The 24493-nt window shown below is 46.0% G+C and overlaps 1 protein-coding gene across 5 annotated transcripts in view; it reads left to right on the top strand.

Annotated features, from left to right (window-relative positions):
* Positions 1-24493, top strand: part of RARS1 (arginyl-tRNA synthetase 1) — a 736258-nt gene that overhangs the window by 235610 nt on the left and 476155 nt on the right. For all 5 annotated transcript variants that reach the window (XM_075344555.1, XM_075344556.1, XM_075344557.1 and 2 more), the window contains one exon: positions 7262-7370. In XM_075344555.1, coding sequence (XP_075200670.1) covers positions 7262-7370 — 109 coding nt within the window. The remainder of the gene's footprint in view (positions 1-7261; positions 7371-24493) is intronic.

Here is a 24493-nt window from a genome sequence, read left to right on the forward strand (position 1 = left end):
GGGCATCACTTGGAAAAAATCAAGTTTAGACTAATTATTGCCAAAACCAGCACGTGTACATAAGAGATAAGTCAATAAATTAGATATATAATTCACCCAAAATATGTATGGAAGGGCTATTAAATTGCAGTAGTGCAAACTTATACACAGAAATAGCCACAATTGCAAATAATAAAAATATAAACTTTATTTAAAGAACAGTCAAGAATAAAAAAGCAAGGAAAAAAATGACAACATGAAAAGCATGGGTACAGCACAGCAAAGTTAAATGCTTAATACAAGTAATTCAAGTCATCCATCAAATATATAGTATTTATCTTAAGAATATACTAAAAAGTGCAAACCATGCACCCAAGGTGCAATTGTGCAAAATTCTACCAAAGTGCCAATGTGCAAATAATGTGTAGCCTGTGACCATATGTGTATCAATATGTTAATCAGATAAAGACCACAATAAATGCAAGTGCATAGAAGATTATCCCAAAACAATGCTGGTGACAAGACTAGGAAGTAATAACCTGTGAATATACATACTATATATATATATATATATATATATATATATATATATATATATATATATATATATATATATATATATATATATATATACATACATACATACATACATACATACATACATACATACATACATACATACATGTAATGATTAGATTACCTTAAGGGCGATTACCTGCAGTCATAGCAAGACAGCTGCTGTGCCAGCACCAGGTCCCGACGCACGTTTTGCCGTATCTTTGTCAGGGGTCGTGGTCAATCTCTGGAAAAGATCAGCCTGTAATCCCTGGTCAAGAAATCGCTACACTGGTGGACAGTTATCAGAAAATCTTAAAATGAGATTCCCTTGGGTTCCCTACTCTTGTTACCCTGACCATGGACGCGAGCCACAGAGGCTGGGGGGTGCGAATAGGAGATCAATACTCTCAAGGAAGATGGACTTTGGTTGTGCAAGCCAGATCTTCAAATTTCCAAGGGTGTTAAGGTAGATTCAAGAAGATCAAGCCACCGTAATTGTAATAACCTCATTTTGGCTGAGAAAGAGTTGGTTTTCACTTCTAAAACAGCTAGCCATAGAAGAACCAGTGATGCTTCCACACTGAAAAGACCTGCTGAGACAGGGTCCTCTTCTACACCCCAGTATATCAAAATGGAGTAGAGAAGGGGTTAACGCCGCGCATCAGCAAAATGAAACTGTATAGTTGTTGATGAATAAATATCTTTTCCTTTATTTCATTGGTCTACGCGTTTCGAGGTCGAAACCTCTTCCTCAGGACCAGTACATCAACCTAAGCAAAACATAGATCCAAATCGCAGATCTATGTACATCTGGTATAACAAAAGGTCCGCCTACTGATAGAAAAAATCAGCGGGCGAATCCCTTAGTCTGCATGACATAGCAGATCTCATCGGTACATCAAAGTTACATATAAATAGCATTTATAAATAGTCATACATAAATCTAACAAATATGGTCAAAAAAGAAAATAAATATAAATATATAAATAAATAATATATTATTAAAGTAATAAAAAGAAAAAAAGTATGTGCGCCTTTCAAGTGATTAGAACCTCTGAATGGACGATAACCTCCATTTCAGGTTTAACCTTCATTTTACCAGTAAGCGCTATCAATGATATTGTGAAAGTGTCAGAGAAAATAGAAAGACGAAGAAAAACAGAGAAAAAAGAGAGAAACATGACTCCTTTGGAGCATAACAAATTAGATTAAGTTCCGAGAGCGTGACTAGAACACCTGGGGTGAACAGAATACCTGGCAGAAAATCTACCATCTTAAGGCTATGTGCGCATGTTGCGTATTTGCATGCAGTTACGCTGCGTCCCCAGCATAATCTATGAAGATCATGCAGGAGACGTGCGCACGTGGCGTATTAGAGCGCAGCGCTTCGGCTGCTGCCCGAAGCGCGCATTCTAAGAAGTGACATTCTTTCCTGCGCTCTGCCTGTAGCGCCCACTCTGTCTATGGGAGGGGCTGCACTCAGAGCGCATGAAATCGGCTTTTTTTTTTCCATTACGGACTCTTTCTGCAGCGATTTGAAGCGCATGTGTGCTGTTCAAATCGCTGCAGAAATTTCTGCAGGGACAAACGCTACGTGCGCACATAGCCTAGTAATACGCCCCACCTGATGTGATAGTGAATTATGAGTGCAATATGTGCACATAAATAATGTGTGCAATATGTGCATATAAATAATAAAGAAATAAAAATGTGTTCAATTGTAAGTTGTTGGAAAGATATATATATATATATATATATATAATGTGGGTTAACGTGTAAAAAAAAATATAAGCAAATTATAAAGGAGGTATTTTAAGAATATATTGGAGATCAAAAAGAAAAAAAATCATTAAAGACCATTAAAAAAGGATGTTACTGTTTGCAAAGACTGGAAAAAACATATTTATAAAAAAATAAAAAATCATATAAATCTTTATTGATAATAAAAATCTATTTAAAAAAACATATATTAGTATTGAGAATATATAAAATCTATCGAACGGAAAGAGTGATGTGTAAGAGAGTCCGTGTGTAATAAGGGCTCAGGAGCAGAAACTGCTGTAGAGCGCAGATGCAGAGAGGTCAAATCCGTTCAGACCATGGGAACAAAAGGGAGTACGCATGCGCCGCAAGGTAACTCCAGTACAAAACCTCTCTGCGATATCTCAGAAAAGCTGTGCGATGCCAGTGTGCATCCAAAACCAATGAAAGTTTATAGCAAAAATTTTGCAATCATGATAAAGTAATTGTATATCACATATATGCCATATGATCCAAATACATGTAGTCAATAGAATAAATACACATATATTTTGTACCGAATATAAAACGATGATGAATAGTAATACAATAAGGCTAAAATTGGAGAACAAGGATATTTATAAAATATTAAAAATTAATTATTAAAATATTAAATATATGGATAAAAAATAAAATCTAAAATACAATATAAAAATCAATAAAACAGATCAAGTAAAATATATCTTTGTACCGTGTTAGCCAGGTTGTTTTTTTTTTTGTTTGTTACTGCCCCATTCTATGTCCTGTTGTGTATAAATATGTGACTCTTCAGATTTTGTGTTATACCATGCCTGATGAAGAGACCTGAGTAGTCTCGAAAGCTTGCAATTATTACCATCTTTTCAGTTAGCCATTAAAAGGTATCAACCACTGAGGACTTCAGTTCTTTTAAACAAAATTTTTTTAAAACAGATCAGTCACTTCATTAAGACCCGTTGGTTTCAATGTATTCAATTTGTAAATCCAGAAAGTCTCCTTCTTGCTCAACATTTCATGTCTATTAGGGAAATCTATCGGAATCTGTTCAATGGGAGAAATAGTAATCCTGGCCTTTTTCTTATGTGCAATCGTACAAGGACGGGAGAGTCCATGAAGAAGGAAGCCCTTTTTTATATTATGCCTGTGGGAATTTAATCTATTGTGTAATGCTTGTATGGTTCTTCCCACATACTGTTTCCCGCATATACAGTCAATCAAATACACAACAAAGTCCGATTGACAAGTCAGATGTCCCTTTATATTAAATAACTCTGGTTCTCCAGCCGGGCCAAACATTTTTGTATTGTTTGCGATGGAACCACAACATAAGCATTTCTTAGAAAAACATTTGAAAGAACCCATTGGTAAGTTCACCATTTTGTTAGTGGTAGGAATCCTGAGTCTGCTGGGGACCACCATATTCCGTATGGTGGGGCCCCTTCTGTAAGTAATGCCTGGGTAACTAGAAATATATATTTTCAAGATCGGATCACCCATAAGTATATTCAAATGTTTAGTTAAAATTTTCTTAATGGAAACATTGTCCTGACTAAAAGTGGTAATAAAATTCGAAGTAACGTCATTCTCTGGCGTCAATGAAGGTTTTTTCATAGTAGGTAAAATCAATTGATCCTGTTTAATATCTCGAGTTTCTTTAAAAGCATTTTTTAAAAGTTATTTTGGGTAATTTTTCTCTGTAAAATGACCAAGTAAAATTTTAGCCTGTATTTTAAAATCATCATCTAAACGGCAATTTTTTCTAATTTTTCTGTATTGGTTTCTACGAATATTTAATAGCCATTTATTAAAGTGGCCACTATTGAAATGTATACCGTATTTTTCGGACCATAAGACGCACCTTTTTTCCCCCAAATGTTGTAGGAAAGTGGGGGGTGCGTCTAACTATCTGAATGTATGGCATGGCTGCGGGGAATGAGTGCTGCGGTGGAGCGGGTCATCGGGGGCACGAGCAGGCTGCAGCAGCACCTGCCGTGACCACGCGGGCCCGCTCATTACATATGCACACCCATCCTCCCGCCCGTCATCCCTCAGCGCTGAAGCCGGCACTGACAGGTGGGCGGGGTGATGGTCGGGGACGCGCGCATAATTAACAGCCGGCTGTGATCACCCCTGACAACTACAGCCTGGAGTGATCATGTGCGGCTGTATTCACTGCCCCCTGCGCATCATCATCAGCGCGGGGCGCAGTGAATCAATGTACGCATCGTTCCCCTGCAGCATCGCAGGCCGTGGCTGTATGGAAACTAGCGGGGCTCACAGCGATGAAGTCATCGCTGTGCGCACGTGTGTCCACACAGCCGCGCCGGCAGACTGGAGGAACGTGGCCGGCTCAACACAGCGCTGCCGGCACAGACAGGAGAAGGAGCTGCATGGAACAAGGAAAGGTGAGTGTAAAGGTTTATTTTTTTTGTGTGACGCAGGATGATGGGTGTATATGAGCAGGATGATGGGGGTATATGAGCAGGATGATGGGGGTATATGAGCAGGATGATCGTGTATATAGCAGGATGGCAGTATATAGCAAGATGGTGCTATACCAGGATGAGGGACATAAATATATACACAAGGCAGGAGGATCATTACCAGAATGGGGTACCTTAGTAGAAAATTTGGGGACATTACCCCCATAATAGTGTCAGCAGCAGATCCTCTCCCCATAACAGTGTGTCATGACCACATTTTGTGCTTAAAATTTTATTTTCCTATTTTCCTTCTCTAAAACCAGGGTATGTCTTATGGTCCGAAAAATACGGTATATCCATATGAATCTACTTTTTTAAAAAACGTTTTTGTTACTATACAATTATCCTTATGGGAGATGGTAAGATCTAAAAAGTAAGTGGTCATATTATTCATCACTGGGGAATTACATAAACCCCAGTTATTATATGTGTGTGTGTGTATTATATATATATATATATATATATATATATATATATATATATATATATATATATATATATATATATATATATATATATATATATATATACACTTTTTAAATTCTTGATACTCTCCACTCTTAAACACTAGGGGAAGCAGCTGCTGAAATCAAACTGTAGAACTAGCTCACATTACAACTGCAGTAAAAGTGGGTGGCTCTCCTGACATCACACACCTCCCACTCCTGTTCTGGGTGTTTCCAAAAGGATAAGAGAGAATGAAGTTTAGGATCACATTGTGGAGCCGTTTTGTTGTTGATCGCATAGTGATCCTAATGTCTATAGTTTCACCGAGGACCGTTGGCATAGTGCCCCACTGTATACCGTGCCTCCATATACTGTGCTGCCGGACGGGATCGGAGGTCCAAGGTAACGTGGTATGGAGGGGTGATCTGAAGCCTGAGCGACACTGCATTACAGATGTCACGCCGCGATCATCGCTCCCAGCCGTATGCACTCACCTCAGACCTCTGCCCCTGGAGCCTGTCCTGTCAGCCTGGTGTCTGCTCTTCCTGTCAGCGATCACAGCACAGAGCAGCAAGAAGGAGCTGCCAGGAGTGAAGGCCCTAGGTGAGCACACGCCGGGGAGGGGGGAGTGAGCTCCGGGGGATGATGAGCGGAGGGGGTGGTGGTGAGCGGCGGGGGAGGGCAAGGGGGAGCAGCACTCCAGGATCAGTTATGGTGCAATCACCGCTGCCCCTGGCATCGGTACTTACCCCAGCCAGAGTGGGTGACAGGGGGAAGGTGTAGCACACAGCATACACTGTGACTTCCACAAAAATGGCGGCGATCTCCTCCCTCCCAGAGGGCGTGTCCAACTCACAGCAGAAGCAGTCTCAGTGTTAATTATATGGTCGCAGTCTGTCTATGAGATCCATGCACAGCTGCCATAATGGAGGTGTGTAACTGTCGTTACTCCACAATTGCAGCCCCCAATGTTTCAGTAAAATAGAAACAAATAAAAACTAAATTATCAGTGAATTTAATTTTGTATTAAAAATATTTGATCCCATAATCACTATTATTAATAAACCCCCCCCCCCCAAAAAACGCAACACCTTACCTATAACATTAACATCTTCAATACTGAAAATAGATTCATTCACTTCTTGCATCCTAGTGAATATGTTTATGCTTTTGTTTAGATAAGTATTTATATTTTTGAGATCATGGCTAAATTTGCTATACAGGGCTTTCATAAAAATTACATGTTGCTAAAAGTGACATAAACATTTGCTACTCCAGCTACCCGGTTAGTTTTATTGGATTGTACTCGAACCAATGTGGCAGTGCTGATTAATAATTTTTCTCATGCCGATTTGGCACGGGAGAAATATTCACAGCATACTGTGATTTGACACATCAATCTGACGAGTCTCGCCTATGCAACTATGGGTGCATGAAAACATCAGACTGCACACGGATGACATCCAAGTGCAGTCCTATTTCTACAGGCTCATACATTGGAGAAGTTTTGTTCACCATTTTTCACTGACATTGTGCTTTGATTCTCTTATCCGAGAGAATTGAATCACACCAAGCTGACATTCTGATCACTCTGATTGGAGTTTGATCATAGTGTTATTAACATAATCGATCCAATTCTCTTGAATGAGAGAATCTATGGTCATGTGGCCCTTCCCTTAGTGTAATTGTTCAACTGCCCAGGTCACACTGTTTGCTACTGAAATTGTATAACATTTGTGTTTCACTGGGCTAAGTGCATTAACGGAAATGTCGTCTTGTGCCTTGTTATGGCACAAGGATGAGAACATATGTGTTACAGATAATGGTGACTGAAAAACTAGTGTCCATAAGACTAGTAAACTATGTTGTATACCAAAATACATAATGCTGTGCAATGCTAAGGAAATCCTAAGCAAACACTATTGGTGATGTTTAAGGACTGGAGTTGGGGAACAATGCTCTAGAATATGGAAGTTGTTACCTGTGTATTAATTGGTTTCTTCCTTTTTTTTCAGATGCTTAAGACGAGAGGTATAAAAGTGAGCCCAGTTGAAATCGCAAATAAAATTGTTAAAAACCTTCCGGAAAATAACTTGATTGAGAAAACAGAAATTGCTGGTCCAGGTAAATTAAAGACCATTGGGCCTCTGAAATAAATAGATCCAAAACAACTAGCTATTTGCCTGTTGGATCAATTTGCTTCCTGTTGCCAGATAAAATGTCTACACCATTAGGTGTTTATTCTCGCTGTTCTCCTGAGTATCCAAGTAATTTTTTTTTTTAATTGTTTATACAGTTCCAGAGATATTGCCTAGTTTGTTTAGTACTCATTTTTATGGTCTATGCAAGTAGCACCCAGGATTCTTTGGGGGTGAGTCTTTTTAGTCTGCACTTGTATTAAACTGTGAGCCGCTACCATCTTACTAGAGACCATAAAATTTAGCACTAAACAGTTTTTTGATTTAAAAAAAAAAAAAAAATATAACCAAAACACAGAATATTCTGGAGAGCAGCAGGAAAAACATGAGTTAAAACCAGTCTCCATCCGTCTCCACCGATATCATATTACCTCACACAGAAACTTCTTATACTATGAATGTCCTTTGTTCCTATAGCAGCCAATCACAGCTCCTATTAATGACCTGTAGCTCCCAGCTCCATTGACTTTAATCGACACATGTTTTTTGGAGAGTAACTGTTAAGCGCGGGGTTCAATTTTCTCGTCAAAACATAGTCTATGACGTTCCCTTAGTTTCATGAGGAGTCTGTGCAAAATTTTGCGGTTGTAAATGCGACTGTGCGGATTCCTTTAGTACACACACTCAGCTTTATAGATTAGTCACTCCCACATACATCCCCTTGGTGACCTCCAATGAGGGTCGGTCAATAGGATGCAGCTCGAGGTCGAAAACATTATAGTATCAGCGACTTTCAAGATAATTTCGCCCCTGCAGGTCCCTTGTGGGAGATTCAAATTCCATGTTTCCTGTAATGATTTTTGCTTTCCACAAATTTGAAATATGACCTATATAACCCCATCCATCAGTCTCCTATTGATTTGGGGCTGATGCACCAATCACACAGTTATGTAAGAACATGCATTTCATTCCACCTGCGATCATGATGTCGAAAATGTGTCTTCCATAATTGTAAGACCTTCACCTACCTGCCATTGCTGCTGTTGATGGAGCGTGCGCATTGCCACGGTAATTATGTCTTCATTAAAATGGCGCTAAGTACGCGCATGCTTGTTCCGCGATCTCCGGCACTATTTTATTTAAGACATTGCGGTGAAGACTATGAGCGGCAAGGGTGTGTGCAAATCTGCACACCTAACAATGTCGCTTAGTCTTCTCCACAGCGTCTTCAATAAAATGTCGCCGTAGATCGACATTTTAATGAATACATTTTTGTGGCAATGCGCAGCTGCGTCCTATTTTAAAAAAGAAAAGCGGCATGCAATACAAAATTCAAGAGGCGGAATTTACTCAAAGGACCCGACCCACAAGGGACCGCACCACTGCACTTGTCAAACAACGATGTAGTGCATCCTTTACATTTTTCACTCTTTATTGCATTGCAGCCATTTGGTAAATTCAAAAAATTTCATTTTTTTTTCTCTTTAATCTACGTTCTACACCCCATCTTGACAGAAAAAAACAAATGTAGAAATTTTTGCAAATATATTAAACAAGAAAAGCTGAAATATCACATGGTCATAAGTATTCAGACCCTTTACTCAGACACTCCTATTTAAGTCACATGCTGTCCATTTCCTTGTGATCCTCCTTGAGATGGTTCTACTCCTTCATTGGAGTCCAGCTGTGTTTCATTAAACTTCTAGGACTTGATTTGGAAAGGCGCACACCTGTCTATATAAGACCTCACAGCTCACAGGGCATGTCAGACTAAATGAGAATCATGAGGTCAAAGGAACTGCCCAAGGAGCTCAGTGACAGAATTTTCGCTAGGCACGGATCTGGCCAAGGTTACAGATGAATTTCTGCAGTACTCAAGGTTCCTAAGAGCACAGTGGCCTCCATAATCATTAAGTGGAAGATGTTTAGGACAACCAGAACTCTTCCTAGACCTGGCCGTCCAGCCAAACTGAGCAATTGTGGGAGAGAGCCTTCGTGATAGAGGTAAAGAAGAACCCCAAGATCACTGTGCCTGAGCTCCAGAGATGCAATAGGGAGATGGGAGAAAGCTCCACAATGTCAACTATCGCTGCACCCCTAAACCAGTCAGGCATTTACGACAGAGTAGCCCTGATGGAAGCCTCTCCTCAGTGCAAGATATATGAAAGCCCACATAAAGTTTGCAAAAAAACACATGAAGGACTCCCAGACTATGAGAAATAAGATTCTCTGGTCTGATGAGACGAAGATAGAACTTTTTGGTGATAATTCTAAGCGGTATGTGTAGAGAAAACCAAGGACTGCTCATCACCTGCTTAAATACAATCTCAACAGTGAAATATGGTGATGGCAGCATCATGCTATGGGGGTGTTTTTCAGCTGCAGGGACAGGATGACTGGTTGCAATTGAAGTAAAGATGAATTTGGTCAAGAAAAGAGATATCCTGGAAGAAAACCTCTTCCAGAGTGTTTTGGACCTTAGACTTGACCGAAGGTTCACTTCCAACAAGACAATGACCCTAAGCACACAACTAAAATAGCAAAGTAGTGGCTTCAGAAGAACTCTTTGACCATTCTTGACTGGCCAGCCAGAGCCCTGACCTAAACCCAATTAAGCATCTCTGGAGAGACCTGAAAATGGCTGTCCACAAACATTCACCATCCATCCCGACAGAACTAAAGAGGATGTGCAAGGAAGAATAGCAGAGGATGCCTAAATCAATGTGTGACAAACTTGTTTCATCATTCCCAAGAAGACTGTACTAGCTCAAAAGGGTGCTTCTACTCAAAATATATGTATATGTAATATATATATATATATATAATATAAGTTTTTCTTGTAGAATTTTTTGCAAATGTATTAAAGGGAACCAAACATCAGGATTTTCATGTATAAGGTGCAGCCAGTGCAGTACTGGCGCTATCAGGCACAGTGTGTACATACCATTAGGGTGCAGCTCGGGTGTTTAGTCAGTGAAATCCAACTTTATAAAGTTTGAAAATTCGTGCACTTTTTGATTTGACCTCTCTCCTAATGTCCGGGCGTGTTGTGGACGTTTATCCCCGCCGCCTGTTCCTCCCTTCCTCTGGCTGTATTCAAATTTCTCTCTTCAGAAACCTGGCGCCAGAGTTGGTACCTGCGCATAGCGCTTATCTCCGGCACCATGTTTCTGAAGCCCGCTGTACTTAGTATTTTGCAGGAGAGGGCGGCGCATGAGCACTCGCTTCTTCAGATCCCGTTGTGACAGCGGGAGCGCGTGTGGTCACAACAGGATTGCAGAACAGCTGATCGGAGGACGCGATTACTTGCAGGTAATGCCAACTCCGGCGCCGTGTTTCTGAAGAGAGAAATTTGAATACAGTCAGAGGGAGGGAGGAACAGGCGGCGGGGGAGGAACAGGCAGCGGGGGGAGGGGGTGGGGATAAACGTCCATACTGCACTGGCTGCACCTTATACATGAAAATTCTGATGTTTGGGTCCCTTTTAATTATTTTTTTTTCTGTCAAGATGGGGTGCATAGTGTATATTATTGAGAAAAAATGAATATTTCTTTATCGTTCCTTTGGGAGACCCAGACCATGGGTGTTTAGCTTCTGCCTCCGGAGGACACACAAAGTACTACACTTAAAAGTGTAGCTCCTCCCTCTGAGCTTATACACCCCCTGGTAGCCAGTCCTAGCCAGTTTATTGCTTTGTGTCAGGAGGCATACATCCACACATGCATTCTCATCTGATTTGTTTGACTTTTGGAAAGAGTTTGAAGAAAAGCGGGTCCATGTCTGGACCCCCGGCATGTGCCTTCTCACCCCACTGTGTCGGCGGTGTTGTTAAGGTTGATTTACAAGGCTGCAGCCTTACATGCCGCGCTCCTTCACCATCCCTTCTGGGCTCTGGCTTGAAGTGGGAGCCAGCACGGTCTCCATGCCTGGCAGGAGTCCGGTCTCCATCCACAGCCCCTTGAGGATTCTGTTGGACCGGAGCACTCATCCCCAGGGACATGGCCCTGCGTCTCAGCAGCTAAGTACCTGAGACGTTTATGTTGGGGGTCCCGGTTCTTTATTGTAAGGGGAGAGTATGCTGTATGTGATTGTTTTAACTTTTCCGGCGGATTCTCTAGCTTTTTCCTGAGAACCGCGCCGATGGTGCCTGCTTGTCGGCCTCGCCGCTTAAATTTAGGCCCCGGCTTCGCCGGAGGCCTAGTTTCATTTTCCTGCCCTCGCATGTCACTCATGCAGAGGGACAGGTTCAGCTCCTCCCGGCGGCCGTTCTACACAGGGCAGGGACACTCCCCACTGCTGGGGCGTCCCTCCTTCCCTGCAGGTCTCTATAGCCCTCCAGTTCCCGCTCTTTTATAGGAACGCCTACTAGTCATTTCTCAGGCAGAGTTCACTCTGCTCTGGGACATCCTGCATTCTGCATCTCTGCTGAGGTGCTGCGACTGGGGGACCGGCTGCATGCACTGCATGTAAGCTCCTGCTGCCTGAGCCAAGCATTTATCCACACTGTGATGGTTGCTCTAACTTGGCGGTGCCACAGCCTGGAGTCTCACCCCCAGTGGTCTCTCAGGCTGCTGCTGCACCTGTGACTGAACCCCCGGCTTGGGTAGAGTCTTTTTCTAGGTCCATATCCCAGTCATTTGCTGAGTCCATGGGATTTTTGTCCAGGACTTTGATGAATATGCATCAGCCTCCCTCACAGGGTGCCTCTATTACTCTTGACAGAGGACTCCTATCCTCTGACCTCCGTCCATCGGAGCTCACGGAGGATTCATCATCTGATCCCAGACCCCGTCCTTCTAAGAGAAGGCGCAGGGTTTCCTCCCCCTCCCCATCCCACGACTCTGTCTCAAGAGCTGACTCTCAAGATGAGGAGGATGCCCTCACTGGGGGCTCGGAGGCTATGTATCCCATCGATTTTCTCTGAGGGTGACTCAGATCTTAGTGACTTGATTGCTTCCATTAATTCTGTACTGGATCTCAATCCGCCAGTGTCAGAGGAGCAACTCTCTTTGGCAGAAAAACATCAGTTTACCTCGCCTAAGAGCGTGAAGGGTGTGTTCTTTAACCACTCCAGTTTTCAGACCGCTGTGACCAAACCCAGGGCCTGCCCTGACAAACGCTTTCCAAAGCGTGGTTCTGATGACCGGTTTCCATTTCCACCTGAGGTGGTCAAGGAGTGGTCTCACTCCCTAAAGGTAGACCCTCCGGTGTCTAGGCTATCAGCCCGGACCGTTGTGTCGGTGGCTGACGGCACCTCACTTAAGGATTCCACTGACCGTCAGATTGACCTTCTGCCCAAATCTGTGTATGAAGCTGCGGGGGCCGCGTTTTCCCCGACTTTTGCAGCAGTGTGGGCTCTCAAAGCCATCTCTGCTTCTCTAGAGGAGATGCATTCCCTCACCAAGGAATCTATGCCTGAGATGGTTACCTTAACTGCTCAGGCTTCAGCTTTTTCATCTTATGCCATGTCTGCCATGCTAGAGGCTGCTCACCGCACTGCGGTGGCTTCAGCTAATTCTCTTGTTATCTGCAGGATTTTGTGGCTTCGAGAGTGGAAGGCAGATGCTTCTTCCAAGAAGTTTCTTGCTGGGCTCCCTTTTGCTGGTTCACGGCTGTTTGGTGAACAGCTGGATGAAATTATTAAAGAAGCTACTGGCGGGAAGAGTACTTCCATGCCACAAACCAAGACCAGGAAACCCGCCCAGGGTAGGAATCAATCGAGGTTTCGTTCCTTTCGTTCCTCCAACTGGTCATACTCTAAGCCTTCCGCCTCGTCCGCTAACTCAGCCAAGGATCAGAAATCCAACTGGCGCCCAAAAGCGCGTCCGCAGAAGACCGCAGGAGGTTCTGCCACTAAGGCAGCTTCCTCATGACTCTCGGCCCGCACCAGCCACGTCCTTAGTCGGTGGCAGGCTCTCCCACTTTGGCGACGCTTGGTTAAAGCAAGTCTCCGATCAGTGGGTGAGAGACATCATATCTCACGGCTACAGGACAGAATTCTCTTCCAGCCCTCCAAACAGATTTTTTTCTCTCAACGCCCCCCTGCTCCAAGGCCGCCGCCTTCTCGCAGGCCGTGGCGTCCTTGCAGGCAAACGGAGTGATTGTCCCAGTTCCCGCTCAGGAACGGTTCAGAGGTTTTTACTCAAATCTCTTCCTAGTTCCAAAAAAGGACGGTACCTTCCGGCCCATCCTGGATCTCAAGCTTCTCAACAAGCATGTCCGGGTGCGGCATTTTCGCATGGAGTCTCTGCGATCAGTCATTGCCTCTATGACCCAAGGGGAGTTCCTGGCGTCCATCGACATCAGAGATGCCTATCTACATGTGCCAATCGCAGTGTCACATCAGCGTTGCTTACGTTTTGCGATAGGAGAGGATCATTTCCAATTCGTGGCTCTCCCCTTCGGGTTAGCCACGGCCCCTCGGGTATTCACCAAGGTCATGGCGGCAGTGATTGCGGTCCTGCACCTCCAGGGGTTAGCAGTGCTTCCTTATCTGGACGACCTTCTGGTCAAGGGTACATCCAGCGCAGACTGTCAGCGGAGTGTTTCGCTCACTCTCGCCACCCTAGCCCAATTCGGGTGGATTGTCAATCTTCCCAAATCCACTCTGACTCCGACCCAGAGTCTCACGTACCTAGGGATGCAGTTCGAGACTTTGCCGGCACTTGTGAATTTGCCCTTAGACAAACAGCAGTGTCTCCGGCTAGCGGTGCGCTCTCTCCTGAGGCCCCGCCATTATTCCCTCAGGCGCCTGATGTAGGTGCTGGGTGAAATGGTGGCCTCCATGGAGGCGGTTCCCTTTGCCCAGTTCCATCTGCGTCCTCTGCAGCTGGACATTCTCCGCTGTTAGGACAAGCGGCCTTCCTCCTTACAGAGGTTAGTGGCTCTGTCGCCACGGACCAGGAGCTCTCTTCAGTGGTGGCTTCGACCCCTCTCCCTGTCCCAAGGGCGCTCCTTCCTGACTCCGTCCTGGGTGATTCTCAACACGGATGCCAGCCTATCCGGCTGGGAGCGGTACATCTCCACTACAGAGCACAGGGCACTTGGACTCCGTCCGAGTCAGCCCTTCAATCAATGTGCTGGAAACCAGAGCTGTGCTTCTAGCTCTCCTAGCCTTTCACCACCTGTTGGCGGGCAGGCACATTCGAGTCCAGTCAGACAACGCAACAGCGGTTTGCCTACATCAATCACCAAGGCGGGACACGCAGCCGCCTGGCAATGTTGGAGGTCCAACGCATTCTTCAATGGGCGGAGGACTCAAAGTCCACCATATCTGCAGTCCACATCCCTGGCGTAGAAAACTGGGAGGCAGATTATCTCAGCCGTCAATCCGTGGACGGTGGCGAGTGGTCCCTGCACCCGGCAGTGTTTCAGTCAATCTGCCGCAAGTGGGTCACTCCGGACGTGGACCTAATGGCATCCCGTCACAACAACAAGGTTCCGGTTTACGGGGCTCGCTCCCACGATCCTCAGGCCTTCGCCGCGGACGCTCTGGTTCAAGACTGGTCCCAGTTTCGTCTGTCCTACGTGTTTCCCCCTCTAGCTCTCTTGCCCAGAGTCCTGCGCAAGATCAGAATGGAGGGCCGTCGAGTCATCCTCATTGCACCGGACTGGCCCAGGCGAGCTTGGTATCCGGACCTGCTCCAACTGTCCGTGGAGATGCCGTGGCATCTTCCGGACCGTCCAGACCTGCTCTCGCAAGGTCCGTTTTTCCGCCCGAATTCTGCGGAACTCAAATTGACGGCGTGGCTCTTGAGTCCTGGATTTTGACGGCTTCTGGTATTCCTCCTGAAGTCATCTCCACTATGACTCGGGCCCGTAAGTCTTCCTCCGTCAAGATCTATCACAGGACTTGGAAAATTTTCCTGTCCTGGTGTCGCTCTTCCGGCCATTCTCCTTGGCCATTCTCGTTGCCGACCCTTCTGTCTTTTTTACAGTCCGGTCTGCAGCTAGGACTGTCCCTCAACTCTCTCAAGGGACAAGTCTCAGCTCTATCAGTGCTGTTCCAGCGGCGTCTCGCCCGGCTGGCTCAGGTCCGCACCTTCATGCAAGGTGCGTCTCACATCATTCCGCCTTATCGGCGGCCCTTGGATCCCTGGGACCTTAACTTGGTCCTCACAGTATTGCAGAAACCCCCTTTCGAGCCCCTTAGGGAGGTTTCTTTGTATCGTCTTTCTCAAAAGATGGCCTTTCTAGTTGCCATAACTTCTCTCAGGAGAGTCTCTGATTTGACTGCGCTCTCCTCGGAGTCACCTTTTTTGGTTTTTCACCAAGACAAGGTAGTTCTCCGTCCGACCCCGGACTTTCTTCCTAAGGTGGTCTCTCCCTTCCACCTTAACCAGGATATTTCCTTGCCTTCCTTCTGTCCGGCCCCTGTTCATCGCTTTGAGAAAGCGCTGCATACTCTAGATCTGGTGCGTGCTCTCCGGATTTATGTGTCTCGCACTGCTGCGCTTAGGCGGTGCACCTCTCTTTTTGTGCTAACCACAGGGCGGCGCAAGGGTCTCTCTGCTTCTAAGCCGACCTTGGCCCGTTGGATTAGATCGACCATTTCGGACGCCTACCAGAGTACTCAGGTGCCTCCCCTGCCGGGGATCAAAGCACACTCGACCAGAGCTGTCGGTGCCTCTTGGGCTTTTAGGCACCAGGCTACGGCTCAACAAGTCTGTCAGGCTGCCACTTGGACTAGCCTGCATACCTTTTCGAAGCACTACCAAGTGCATGCTCATGCTTCGGCAGATGCGAGCTTGGGCAGACGCATCCTTCAGGCGGCTGTCGCCCACTTGTGAAGTTAGGCTCCGCCTACTTCTTAGTTTTTTCTTTTTATTCCCACCCAGGGACAGCTTTGGAACGTCCCATGGTCTGGGTCTCCCAAAGGAACGATAAAGAAAAAGAGAATTTTGTTACTTACCGTAAATTCTTTTTCTTATAGTTCCGTATTGGGAGACCCAGCACCCTCCCTGTTGCCTGTTGGCAATTTTCTTGTTCCGTGTGTTATCACCGGCTGTTGTCGTGGACAGAGTCTCCGGTTGTTCCGGTTCTTACTCGGTTCTACTTGTGGGTGGCTATTCTCCTTCAGCTTTTGTACTAAACTGGCTAGCAGGGGGTGTATAAGCTCAGAGGGAGGAGCTACACTTTTAAGTGTAGTACTTTGTGTGTCCTCCGGAGGCAGAAGCTAAACACCCATGGTCTGGGTCTCCCAATACGGAACTATAAGAAAAAGAATTTACGGTAAGTAACAAAATTGTCTTTTTTTTGAATATGCCAAGTGGCTGCAATGAAACAGAGACTGAAAAATGTAAATGGGTCTGAATACTTTGCATACCCACTGTATTTCAGCAACCAAGCATCCGATCTTTCAACAAAAGGTATGCTTGGATTCAGCATCCTAGTGCCAGTATGGCACTGCCTTTACTTCATATACCAAAATCCTGATGGTTCGCTTCCTTTAACAAAGACCCAAATATTCATAGCTGGAATAACCCCTCCGAAAAGTCTAGTTGCAGTCCTTTGAAATAAGGAAAAGCTGACTCCGAAAGTGATATATTTGTCGCTTCTACCCTCTGGTATATAAAGAGTAGAGATGAGCGATGTTCGAGGTTCGCCAATTTCATGTTCGAGTGATTTTGGGGGGTGCTCGAGATAGAACTCGAGCTTTTTGCTAAAAGCTCGACAGTTCGAGTTACGTTCGAGAACGGCTCGATCACCAAAAGCAGGGCTTTTTACAGCTACAGTGTGCAGGGAGCCATCGCTGGCAGCCTGCGGAAGCTGGTAACCAAGATAAATATCGGGTATCCAAGGAAAGCGCTTTGCTTGGTAACCCGATTTACCCTGGTTAGGTGTGCAGGGAGCCGACACTTCCCCGCTGGGCTCCGCCCCCTCCTGCGCACGGAGTGTACACACACACACTCACCTGTCCCCAGCCATGCAGTCCCCGGCACTGACGTCATCAGCACCACATGGCCCTGCTAGGCTCCACCCACTTTGCACTCTGCCGCCCGCACACATGGCCCCGCTTGGCTCCAACCTTTTCACACTCCGCAGCCCGGACACATGGCCCCGCAAGGCTCCACCCACTTCGCACTCCACCGCCCGCACACATGGCCCCGCTAGGCTTCACCCACTTCGCACTCCGCCGCCCGCACACATGGCCCCGCTAGGCTCCATCCACCTCGCACTCCGCACACATGGCCCCGCTTGGCTTCACCCACCTCGCACTCCGCACACATGGCCCCGCTTGGCTCCACCCACCCCGCACTCCGCACACAAGGCCCCGCTTGGCTCCACCCACCCCGCACTCCGCACACATTACCCCACTTGGCTCCACCCACCTCGCACTCCGCACACATTACCCTGCTTAGCTCCGCCCACCTTGCACTCCGCACACATGGCCCCGCTCGGCTTACCTGTGGTGATGAAGTCCTGCCCTCCCGACCTCAGCGCTGTCACTGTCCTCCATGGCTGCCGCTTCACATTTCCTCTCTCTGCGGAGCCGAGACTGTGACTAGCGGTGACGTCACAGGCTCCGCGATACTTGGCTGTGAAGGCGGCGGTCATTGAAGTCAGTGACAGCTCTGCTTTCAGCAGTCCAGGAGATCGTCACCGCAGGTAATGTACCTCGCTCCTGACAGCAGCACTTGTCATGCCCTGCAGTGACCTGGGCTGACCTATTAATGTTAGCTCAGGTCATTGCATTGCTCTCCCAGCCAATGGGAAACATTCTGTTCTTCATTGACTGGGACAGTGACTATGGTATAGATCGTCATGGGAACCCCTTGGATTACAGCAGACCTGGATTCGTTTTTCTTTCTAATAAATTGGTGAAAGAGGGAATGTGTTGAGGAGTGTGTTTGTGTTTGTCGTCTATTTTTTTTTTTATTACTGACTGGGTTGGTGATGTCGGGTATCTGATAGACGCCTGACCTCACGAACCCCAGGGCTTGATGCCAGGTGACATTACAGATCTGGCATTAACCCCATATATTACCCTGTTTGCCACCGCACCAGGGCAACGGGATGAGCTGGGGCGAAGCACCAGGATTGGCGCATCTAATAGATGCGCTACTTCTGGGGCGGCTGCGGCCTGCTATTTTTAGGCTGGGGAGAGTCCAATAACCATGGACCTCCCTAGTCTGAGAATATCAGACCCCAGCTGTCCGCTTTACCTTGGCTGGTGATCCAATTTTGGGGGGACCCCCACGTGTTTTGTTTTTTTTTTAATTTAATTTAAAATAACAGCGTGGGGTGCCCTCAGTTTTGGATTACCAGCCTAGGTGAAGCTGTGGTCTGCAGGCTGCAGCCGTCTGCTTTACCCTAGCTGGCTATCAAAAATATAGGGAAGCCCTTTTTTTAATTATTTCATGAATTTCATGTAATGGTTAAAAAAAAAAAAAAAACAACAAGTGGGCTTCGCCCCATTTTTGTATCCAGCCGGGTACAGCTAGGCAGCTGGGGATTGGAATCCGCAGCACAGGTTAGCTCGAGGTTTCTGGGCCCCTCTGCTGCGAATTGCAGTCCTCAGCCGTTCCAGAAAATGGCCCATAGAAGCGCCATCATCTGGCGCTGTATCCAACTCTTCCAACAGCCCTGGTGACAGTGGCTTGCTGGGTAATAATGGGTTAATACTGGATTTGTTTTACTAGCTAGTATTAAGCCAGAGATTCTTAATGTCAGGTAAGTTTGACCCGGCCATTAAGAATCTCCAATAAAGGGTTAAAAAAAGACACCACACAGAGAAAAAATACTTTAATAGAAATAAATACACAGACACACTTAGAGACTCCATGTTTGTTACTCCCTCTTATCCCTCCACGATCCATGGTCTTCTGTCTTCTTTCTCCTTCAACACATGCAGCTCGGCTCCATCAGCAGCACTGCATGGGAGAAAGACGCTGCTCCCTCTGCAGGCTTTTCACTCCGTGAGTGATCAGTGCTGCTGGCTGTTAGCGACAGATGGGTTGCCATAGCAACGGTGCTCCAATCACGTGATTCCCGCTGCGGCTGTTAGCGGTGACGTTACTGCTAACAGGCACGTTGATATGGCAACGGTGATCTCCGTTATTTACCGGCTGTGTCAGCCAGTCAATAACGGAATGGGGAAGCAGAACGGAGAGTCGACCGTGTGTCAGAGCATTTCGCCGGTACATGGCGATACACAAACGTGCACCGTGTACCGGAGAGATACAATGACAGGACCTAGCAGGACGTCCAAGCCATGTGACCAGTCTGTAGCCAATGAGATAATATACACGTGACTGGTCACATGGCTGTTTTGACGTCACGATAGGTCCTGTCATCACTGCTGGTTACCGAGAGGACACAGCGATTATCCGATGGAAAAGCTGCGGGAGACAGAGTGCAGGACGGATCGCGGGGAAGAGTAAGTGTTATGGCAATGTTTATTAACTGTATGTGTACATTTATAATGTGTTTTATGTGTTTGTGATTGCCTCCCATTGTTTCCTATGGGGTTTGAGAGTTCGACGGGGCACTGTTCGGCGAACCGAACTTGAACTCTAGGGGAGTGGCTCATCTCTAATAAAGAGCCTAGGGTTTGTGTCTGATATCCAGTCCATGTATCTGTTCAATTACCTGTTCACAACAGGCGGTCCTAGCTGTACAAGGGACAACTGGTAAAGTCCTAGCTCTCGTTTCCTTTCAAAATTATGAGCCATGTTTAAACAGTTTGGTCCTCTTATTGCATTATGGCAAGTATAAGGAAATCTACATATTTACAATTGCTATAGGACAACTCATTTATTTGTAAAAATAAAACCAAAGGCAATTCTAAAAGTGTGTATGTTAACCCCTTAACGACCGCGGGCCGTAAAATTACGTCCTATGGGACATAACATTACTGCCCGCGGTCTGCCGGCGGCAGCGTGCCGCGATCGGCGCACATCTCTGCTGATTTTCACAGCTGAGATGTGTTCCTGCTAGGCACGAACAGAATTGTTATCTGCTCGTGCCGTTTAACCCCTGTAATGGCGCTGTCAATATGTGACAGCGCCATTATAAACGTGATCGCGGTAAAGTTTTACTTACCGCCCGATACCGGAAGTCACGTGACATGATCACGTGACTTCCGATGGTTGTCATGGTAGCACAGGGTCATGTGTTGACTCCTGTGCTAGACATGAACTACTTTCACTTTTGCTTTCCACGGAGGCTAGGGAAGCAGGAAGTGCACGTATCTGCTGTTTACAGCGGTGTAGCTGTGATCAGCAGATAGTGCAGAGCGATCGGATTACTGATCGCAATAGCCCCCTAGGGGAACTAGTAAAATTAAAAAAAAAGTAAAAAAAAAAAAAAAAAAAAGTAAAAAAAAAAACATAGGTTCAAATCACCTCCCTTTCGCCCCATTGACAATTAAAGAGTTAAAAAAATAAAAAATATACACACATTTGGTATCGCCGTGTTCAGAAACGCCCGATCTATCAAAATATAAAATCAATTAATCTGATCAGTAAATGGCGTAACGGCAAAAAAATTCCAAACTCCAAAATAATGTTTTTTTGTCGCCACAACTTTTGCGCAAAATGCAATAACAGGCGATCAAAACGTAGCATCTGCGCAAAAATGGTACCGTTAAAAACGTCAGCTCGAGTCACAAAAAATAAGCCGTCACTGAGCAATAGATCCGAAAAGTGAGAACGCTACGGGTCACGGAATATGGCGTAAAACGTGCGCCACTTTTTTCAGACAAACTTCCGAATTTTTTTTAACCCCTTATATAAAAGTAAACCTATACATATTTGGTGTCTACGAACTCGCACTGACCTGAGGCATCACACCCACACATCAGTTTTACCATACAGTGAACACAGTGAATAAAATATCTCAAAAACAATAGTGCTATCGCACTTTTTTTGCAATTTTTCTGCATTTGGAATTTTTTTGCCATTTTCCAGTACACAATATGGTAAAACCTATGGTTTCATTGAAAAGTACAGCTTGTTCCGCAAAAAATGAGCCCTCACATGACCATATTGACTGAAAAATAAAAAAGTTGCATCTCTTAGAAAAATGGCGAAAAAAAAAAAACTGAAAGCGAAAAATCGGCCGGTCGTGAAGGGGTTAATCAAGTTCTAGACAAAAAGAGGTCCAAATTTGAATACAGTTTTGGTGCTCAAATCAAAGATCAAAGGTCCATGTAAAAATCCACAATAAATGTATTTTATTCATTAAATGGATTCAAGGAATCTAAAATATAAAATTTAATATATTTCACTTCCCTTGTTGAGTTACGGATGGACAGATTTCCCTGTGAGTTAGATTTTATGAAAACCAGAATAAACTCTCTAAAATGTAACATTTATTAATTCCATTAAATACTAAACCAATACTGAAAACTGGAATAATATACAAATATATAAAAAGGGCATCAACAAATCGTGATTTGTGATAATTGAGTGAGGTCCTGATATAGGGCAGTGGGCAAGGGGTTTACACCACCTGTTGTATTTAAATTATTAAAGGGTATTATAATGATGAGATAAGGGGCTCTAATATTCCCTGATGTTAATCCCTACCTAGCAACGGAGGTCAATAACACCTTAATTTTTTGGGTGTCCCCCGTTCATCGGCGGCTAGCCGTAGTTTGCCCCTGTCACTATTACTGACCTTAACCCACCACCAGGTGCAATGTGCTGGGGTGCATACTCAGTCATGTGTCATAGGTCATAGAACATAATGGTAATAACAATTAAGCCCAAATTTCATGTAAATATTTGGAATTTCAATTCTCCGTTTCTAAAAATTACCTATATGGCTATATAACTGGGAAGGTACATGAAATTAAGGGTCTAAGCAAAAGATGATGGACCTGTGGTCCTAGTACTTATCCTGCCAGGACTACTTGATCCCGACGCGTTTCCCCCCAACGTCTTGGGGTTCATCAGGGGATATAGATATATCAAAATATCTCTAGTCAGTTTGGGCCATCAATCTATAATAGAGAGGTTATCATTCCTTTAGATAGATACATATATGACACGCTGATTGTCACATGACCCATATTGAATTGCACATTCCTCCTCATTGTTTCTTTTTATCCATGAAATAAAAGGTCCAGTATAGTCCTTATGTGGGTCCAGTTGATGTTCTGTGTCCCCCCCCACCAGATTCTGCACGTGTGATGAGACCTCCTCCCAAACAGCGGTACCATGGGAGGCTCTGTAGCCATTGAGTGCTCTCTATTATAGATTGATGGCCCAAACTGACTAGAGATATTTTGATATATCTATATCCCCTGATGAACCCCAAGACGTTGGGGGAAAACACGTCGGGATCTAATAGTCCTGGCAGGATAAGTACTAGAACCGCAGGTCCATCATCTTTTGCTTAGACCCTTAATTTCATGTACCTTCCCAGTTATATAGCCATATAGGTAATTTTTAGAAACTGAGAATTGAAATTCCAAATTTCTTCAGCGCTCTATTGGGAGACCCAGACGATTGGGGTATAGCTACTGCCCTCTGGAGGCCACACAAAGCACTACATTAAAAGTGCAAGGCCCCTCCCCCTCTGGCTATACCCCCCCCCGTGGTATCACGGGTTCTCCAGTTTTAGCTTTGTGTGCGAAGGAGGTCAGACATTCCATGCATAGCTCCACAGATTTTAGTCAGCAGTAGCTGCTGACTATTTCGGATGGAAGAAAAGAGGACACATATAGTGTCCCCAGCATGCTCCCTTCTCACCCCTGGATGGTGTTGTAAGGTTGAGGTACCTATTGCTGGTACAGGGCTGGAGCCTGACATGCTGTTTTCCTTCCACATCCCCTGGTAGGGCTCTGTGGAAGTGGGATCCTGCCGGCCTCTCAGCTCTGACGCCGGGCTCCATCCACAGACCCATTAGAACCTGGTGGATGCCGAGCAGGAGTACCATCAGGGACATGGCCCTGCATCATACAGGTACTCTGTGTCCCCGGCAGGCACAGACACACTCCGGGCTGGCTGGGTGTTGTAGTGCGCCGGGGACCGCAACGTTGGAGTTAGTGTCCCTACAGATTACTGGGGGATTTTTTGTGTATGGGAACGCAGCGCCGACCCCCTCTGGACCGGGCGGCGCTGCTGTGACTTGTGGTGCGCCGGGGATCCGCCGTCCGCGCTTTTACGGCGGCGGCGGTTATAAATTGAGTCCCCGGCTTTTTGGGCCTAGGACGCCGGCAGCTCCGATTCGTTCCCGCCCCCACCCTGTCATTCAGGGTAGGGGAGAGACGCTGTTCGCTAGCAGCGACGAGGGCTGGAGCCTGATTTACATGCTCCAGCCCTCACACTAGGCACAGAGGGAAGCAGGCTTCCCGCTCTTAGCCAGGAACGCCCAGGGCCCGCCCCCCTTCTCTCTCAGGACGCCGGCAGCCATTACATGCAGTCTGGCTGGAGGAAGGACGCAAGGCTCTGGGAGACCTGGACTAGGGGCTATCTGGCGACCACACACCCGCTTTTTAAGCGGGCGGTAAGCGATTTTTCTGTGCTGGTCCCTCTAGTGCCTCACGGTGTATCGGTGTACTGTGTAGGATATAGAGATATTGTATTTCTTGCACTGTGAGGTCGCTTCTGGCTGCATCTCCCAGATCCCTCTGTGGAAGCAACAACATGCCATCCTCAAAACGCAAGGCTGCCAAGGCTAGGGCTGTGTATACTGCGTGTGCTGCATGTCGGGCTAATCTACCAGCAGGCTCCGATGACCCCCATTGTGTGCAATGCTCCGACCCGGTGCTGCTTCGCCAGCCGGAGTCAGGAGGGAGAGTGACCCAGGCTGAGACGCCTGTAAGTCCTGCCCCGGTGACAGGGACAGACTTTGCAGTTTTTGCTGATAATATGTCTGTCTCTATGGCAAAAATCCTTGAAACCTTGCAATCTATGCATGGGGCTCAGTCTTTGGGCACGGCGAGGCCTCTGTCCTCAGGTCCCCCTCACTTGGAATTAATCCAGCCCACAGGGGGGTCCCCGGCTTCACAGGCCGAGGATTATGACTCAGATGATAGCCCCAGCCACCCTAAGCGAGCTCGCTGGGAAAGACCCTCGACGTCATCACACTGCTCAGGGTCTCAGCGCAATCAGTCTCCCTGTGATGTGTCTGATGAGAGTGATCAGGAATCCATTCCTG

This window comes from Anomaloglossus baeobatrachus, chromosome 4, assembly GCF_048569485.1.
Source record: "Anomaloglossus baeobatrachus isolate aAnoBae1 chromosome 4, aAnoBae1.hap1, whole genome shotgun sequence".
Classification (NCBI taxonomy): Eukaryota; Metazoa; Chordata; class Amphibia; order Anura; family Aromobatidae; genus Anomaloglossus; species Anomaloglossus baeobatrachus.